General features: G+C 42.3%; 2 protein-coding genes across 2 annotated transcripts in view; both read left to right on the top strand.

Moving 5' to 3' along the window:
- LOC103478433 (transmembrane protein 222-like) overlaps positions 1–2,146 on the top strand; it is a 5,223-nt gene extending 3,077 nt beyond the window's left edge. Inside the window, exon 6 of the mRNA XM_008432298.2 lies at positions 286–2,146. Coding sequence (XP_008430520.1) covers positions 286–373 — 88 coding nt within the window. The 3' untranslated portion in view covers positions 374–2,146. The remainder of the gene's footprint in view (positions 1–285) is intronic.
- Positions 2,147–2,245: 99 nt separating this feature from the next.
- tpbg1a (trophoblast glycoprotein 1a) lies at positions 2,246–5,489 on the top strand. Its single transcript, XM_008432299.2, has 2 exons — positions 2,246–3,220; positions 3,434–5,489. The coding sequence occupies exons 1-2, from the start codon at positions 2,958–2,960 to the stop codon at positions 4,401–4,403; spliced, it is 1,233 nt and encodes a 410-aa protein (XP_008430521.1). The 5' UTR covers positions 2,246–2,957; the 3' UTR covers positions 4,404–5,489.
- Positions 5,490–5,748: the final 259 nt, after the last annotated feature.

Genomic DNA, 5,748 nt, shown 5'->3' with positions numbered 1-5,748 from the left:
TTATTCTCTGCTGACCCACATAGAGAACAATACAGCCACAGTTTGTGCTGCCGCTTCCTACACACTCTCACAGCAGAGGAGTCTTGGGCAATTCATCATTGACGGCGGCGCTCCCCTCTGCGCTACCGCTGGAGGTCACCTCTCAGCTGGATGGTTTGGTGGGACGCAGGTCATGGAGCCTCTGGGGATTCAAATAGTTGTCCTTTAGAATCTACTAGAAGGGCATCTGTTGTAAGAGATGTTTGCAGGTGTTGTCTTTAACACACGGTCTCTCTTTCCCCTCAGCTGGGCAGCGGTCCTGAAGACCTGGCTCCCCTTCATCATGCTCTGTGGGGTCCTCGCCACGTTCATCCTGACTCTGAACCTACAGTAATGCAGCGAGCGGCACCAGGAGAGGGCTTTAGTGATGCTGGTGCACACAGTCACTGACATGAGTGGTGTGTGTTTTGATGGGACGTTTGCAAAATTATCAAATGGAACGACTCGTTATGTTTAATTTAACAAGCTTACTTGTTGTTTTTAAAGGATTTGTATCATTGTTTTTGTAGCTTTACCTTATCATTTGTATCCAGTATTGCAGTTCCCAATAGCTGTATTAAATCACGTGTGCAATATCAAGAAATATATGAAACAACATAAAAGGGGGGGAGGGGAAGAAAGGCACAGTTTTGCTCAGTACGCAGCCAAAGGTTGCAGAAGAGTGATAATTTAAGCCCGAATTACCAAACTCTGGCATCAGCGCATTGCGCAATGTTCACCTAGTACAAAAGCAGCGATAGCAAAATTAGCAGCAAGAATTTGAGATCATAAAGTGAAGAAGTACATAGGAATTTATCCATTGAGCTGTGGGAAGTCAGGCGAAAATTTTCTCTACAGTAGTGAATGAAAGCTAGTGATAGAAACTGTAATTTGAAACTAACATTCTGGCAGCATTCAGACAAATGTCATTTCCACTTCGGTTCTGTGCAACATTGTTTCTTGGATGTGCACAGGCATCCATCCGCATGTTCCTCCAAACAGCTCACCAGAATAGTCTACTTTATCTTATCAACCCATACAGTGGTTGTGCACACCTCGCCTTTATCCATATAGTCAGCTTGTGTTTGCTATATCACCTTAATATAGTTGAGAAAACATTACTCTGAGGACAGCATCTGTCTGCAGTTATTTAGCTCCCAACGAAATGTTTATCCCTAAAAGTCACTTCAAATTATTACTAATGGATGGATGTGAAAATGCTGATCTATAACCAAGACTGCAGTCAAGCACTCTTGTGTAGAGACACGAGTGAAGTCAATATCACGAGCAAAATGCAGGGAAAACGTTTGGAGAGATTGGTCACAGATTAATCTGTGGACTTTAGCACAGATTTTGACAACAGATACATAAAAAAAACAATGACTAAGATCTAAAGATATAAAGGGCATTATATCTAAAACCAGTTATTATTATGACGAGCAATGGCCAATTAAAAAAAGAGTTTTTTTTTAACCTTTTTACCGGTTTTTTTACCTGATAAACTTTATGCTGACAAACAGCACCCAGAGTCGTCTGGGTTTTTCCCCCCTACTCAAGACATCTGTCTCTAAGCCTTGGCATGAACGGTGCTGTGTGCCCATCCCTGATCTCTGGGTTGAAATCAGATCCCCAATATTTCATAATCCTGGGCCAAACAGTGTTTCCAGTGGAGAGACTGTTTTTGGTTGAAATGTATCTTTTTATACTTGTTTACTTCCAACCGTCTTTACTACACAGATCATCTCTACAGCAAATGTGCTCACTCTGTCCTTTTTTGTGTGATGCCAATAAGAATTTACATATTCAATCAATATATTTCTGTTAATTTTTTAATGACGAAATCAGTCCTTGTCCTTAGTACAGTAGTAATCCAGATAGAAAATACACTGTCGTTCATAAATACTCACCTCCTATTTTTAGGAGGGGCGTGGCTTCAGATGCTTTTTTGTTCTCAAAAAGTGCTTTCGAAATCCTTCATCTGCTATGAAAAGCTGGTTATGATTTATTTAAGTCTCATATTTTCAATATTTATGGATCTTATCTAGTTCTAAAATGTGATATTTTCCCTTTATGTAACAAAGTTTTGTTTTGTTTTAGTAACGGTGCAATACAGGGTCCGCAAATCTTTTCTCACGCTCGTGATGTTTTGAGAGTTTTGTTAACTTACAATATGCTGGATGCTTTTTCTTGGGAAAAAATAGTCACATTAAGGAGGTTCATTTTCTCTGTAATATGCCACAGGGGAGCGGCGAGATGCATTTTTCATGAGCGACAGTGATGAATCCGTTTCTGCGGCGCCTAATGTTGACTCCGGTGATGAATCGCTATGAGATGGATTTGAAATCTTAATGCTGAATGTTCTCATCAGTTTTTTTTTGTGAATGAGATGTGAGTCGCTACCAAAGATAGAATGATGTGGGTGGCTAAAAAAACAGCAACTTGGGAGTGTCCTCGTTTGAATTTGTCTAAATTATTTATTCATTTATTTGCAAGCAAATACTAAATGCTCTCTTAACTTTGCAACCTGGAATGTCGCTGGAGTAAGACTCAGGACTATGAACAGATCTGCTTTGAAAGCTGTCTACCTACTGATTAATAATTGTGTATATATTTTTTTGTATGTTTAGCAAGTAATTGTTGATATTCTTCCACTGTGTCCTCTATCAGACGGTGGTGTAGGTCAGTGGCTGTGGGCGCTCTAATCTAATCGTCCCCTGTACCTTTAAGGGAACCACATACCTTTTTTTAGCAAGCAGATTCAGTTCGATAGGAGCAACCATCAATTTGTGGGAACCCTTATTCCCACAGTGAAGCAGATGAGACGGCACTACTGCTGGAACAAGCAGCCTTTGCCACTAACTCGGCGTTAGAAGGAACAGGTCGCATTTTTCTCTGCTGTCATTTTCATCTGCAACTTCTTTGTTTCCAACTCTGCAGACATGTGCATTTTGGCAGCTTCTGTTTTTCTAGGAGTTCTTCTTTTACTTGCACCCTCGCAGTGCTTGGCGTGTCCTTTTGGCTGTGAATGTTTTGCAGTCACCCACACGGTGAAGTGTTTCTCTAAGGATCTGCTCGTAGTGCCACAAAACATTCCAGGATATACCCGGAGTGTCGTCATCACAGGGAATAACATACATCAAGTTGGACCAGATTCGTTTACAGAACTGCAGAATGTCACTAACGTCATTTTAAGCAATAACAGGTGAGAATGTCAGTGTCATGTTTTTCAGTTGTGTAATTTAAAGCCATATTTGGTTAATGTAACTAACTTTGTTGGTGTGTGTATGTAATAAAGAAACAGTGGCTTTAACTGTGACCGTGTTTGTTCCTTTAAAGATGCTATATGTGTTATTGAGCATAAGAATGGCATCAAAATGTCTAAGAGCGGTTGTCACAGTGTTAGTCGTCTTCTCAGGATCACAGAGTTGGCCTCCCACACCTTTGCCGGTCTCACCAGTCTGCGCTCCTTGGACCTCAGTGGTAACCAGCTGGCGTTAATCCACCCAGAGGCGCTCAGCATACCTGGAAGCCCCCTTCAGGAGCTCAACCTGAGCCGCTCGCTGCACAACTTCACCGCCCTGACCGACCTGGCCACGGCTCTCCGCTGGGGCGGACTCTGGGGGCTACGCCGCCTCGACCTTTCCGGAAACCTCCTGGCCCTTCTCCCGCCTGGGATGTTCTCCCACGTTCCCAGTTTGCAGCAGCTCTTGCTCAGGAACAACTCCTTGGTGGCTGTCTATGCGGGGACCTTTTCCGGCATGGACCATCTGGAGACCCTGGACCTGACGCACAACGACTTTGAGGCGTTCAGGGTCGACGCACTTCAAGAACTAGAGAGACTCGGCAATGCTCAGATCTTTCTCGGTAACAACCCGTACTCCTGCTCCTGTGAGAGCCGGGACTTTGTGACCTGGCTGAATAAAACCAGAGCCCGGGTGGATGCTGACGCTGTCAGATGTGCATCACCGGAGGCGTTAGCCGACACCCGGCTGCAAGGGCTCACCGTCCAGGCCATTGGTTGTGTAGTTCCGGTCCTGGCTGAGGTGGCTGACCTCACCTTACAGACGTCGTATGTTTTCCTGGGGCTGGTGCTGGGCTTTGTCGGCATGGTTTTTCTCTTTGTGCTCTACCTGAATCGAAACGGCATGAAGAAGTGGATCATAGAAACGAGGGACGCGTGCCGAGACGTTCTGGAGGGCTATCACTACCGGTACGAGATAGACTCTGACCCTCGGTTGGGTCACATCGCGGCCGGCGGTAGCAGGTCACAAAGGCATTTGGGACAAGCGCCGTCCCAACAGCTGCCAAATGACACGTGTATAGACCAAGCCCTGACAGAAACACAAGTCAAACCAGTGGCAAACTCCCCTCCTGTAAACTCCTGATCTTGGAGTTTCATTGAAGGAATGAAAGATACAAGTGCATTTTTTTATTATTAATTAGGATATCATCCAATGATTTATTTAGTTTGCAAATTCAGTTCAAAAAGTAAAAGTCACATTCACTGCCAAGAGTGAAATGTGTCGAGGATTTATTTGTTTAATTTTTTATAATTATGAAAAATATTGACGGGTTTCCACAATCAGCATGAACTACAGAAAGGTCACAGCAAGAGAAGATGGCTGCTTTGTCCTAGCATGTCAAAATGTGGAGAAGCAACGGGGATAACAAGCAGCACTCTTTTTCGTTAAAAAAAAGAAAGTACATTTTATATTTCATTTGAAAATCAAGGTCCCAGAAGGAAGGAGAGGAGAGGATTGCTGCATTGTTTCAATAATTCATGCAAAAGGAGCCCCAACATAGAGTGGATACAGTACACGAAGAATCTTTATGAAGCCAAGATTTCTGAATAAAAAAATTATTTTTTTCATTAATGTGATGTAATTTTCCAATTTTCTGAGAAATTGACTTTTGGGTTTTAACTAGCTATAAATCATAATCATCAAAATTAAAATAAATAGGTGGTTGAAATCTACCACTGGGTGTGTAAAATACCTGTAGAGTTGCACTCTTTCAGTTAAATTATTAAAGTAACCTAAAAAATATAGAGAGAGGTGTACTTTTAGAATCTCAGAATATTTATACTTGCTGTGTATACTTTAAACTTCACCGTAAAAAGTGCCTTTGTGTTTTCTTAGGCACGTGAAAATAATCTGCAAATAGTTTTCTGCTTTTTAGATAAACGCTCCTGGTTTTGGTCATCGTTTATTAGTTAGTCTTAGCATCATAACTCCACACATTTGGAAACTCCACTACTGATAGCGTTGATGGCAGCTCAGAAGCAAAGAGAATGCATGAAAAAGCATAAAGTATTAAAATATGTCTTGTATTAATACTGTTGCAAAGTTTCGAAGCAAAAAGTCCTCGGATGACATATTTTGTTGCATTTGTCTTTGTTGCTTCACGCGTAGCACAACATGTTATATGAATCACATATTTCTGTTCCAAATAAAACATTTGTTTAATTTCTACGCTCCCTTATTGTGACTGGAGTCCAGAATGGAGAACTACGGAAAACCATTTGTTTTCCTCCATGTGGCCCGTTCCCACTATTTCTGCTCATAGAGTGCGTGATTAAGTGTCTGCATTCAGCGGAAATAGGACAAAATGAAAGATGTTGTTTAGAAACACACCTGCTGGCTCTGCAGCTGTGCACCCCTGTGAGCATGCCAGGCCTGCCTTGGATGTGTGCGCATTAATTAAAACGGTGGTTTCCAAAGTTCCTCCGCT

The sequence above is a fragment of the Poecilia reticulata genome, linkage group LG16, assembly GCF_000633615.1.
Source record: "Poecilia reticulata strain Guanapo linkage group LG16, Guppy_female_1.0+MT, whole genome shotgun sequence".
Lineage (NCBI taxonomy): Eukaryota > Metazoa > Chordata > Actinopteri > Cyprinodontiformes > Poeciliidae > Poecilia > Poecilia reticulata.
The sequence above is the reverse complement of the archived record's forward strand: the minus strand, read 5'-3'. Positions and strand labels throughout refer to the sequence as shown.

What these genes read in the sequence shown, in the direction of transcription:
- tpbg1a (XM_008432299.2), top strand. Translation starts at nt 2,958, where the DNA reads ATGTGCATTTTGGCAGCTTCTGTTTTTCTAGGAGTTCTTCTTTTACTT. An exon ending in GTCATTTTAAGCAATAACAG is followed by an intron (nt 3,221 to 3,433) that starts GTGAGAATGTCA and finishes TCGTCTTCTCAG; the next exon opens with GATCACAGAGTTGGCCTCCC.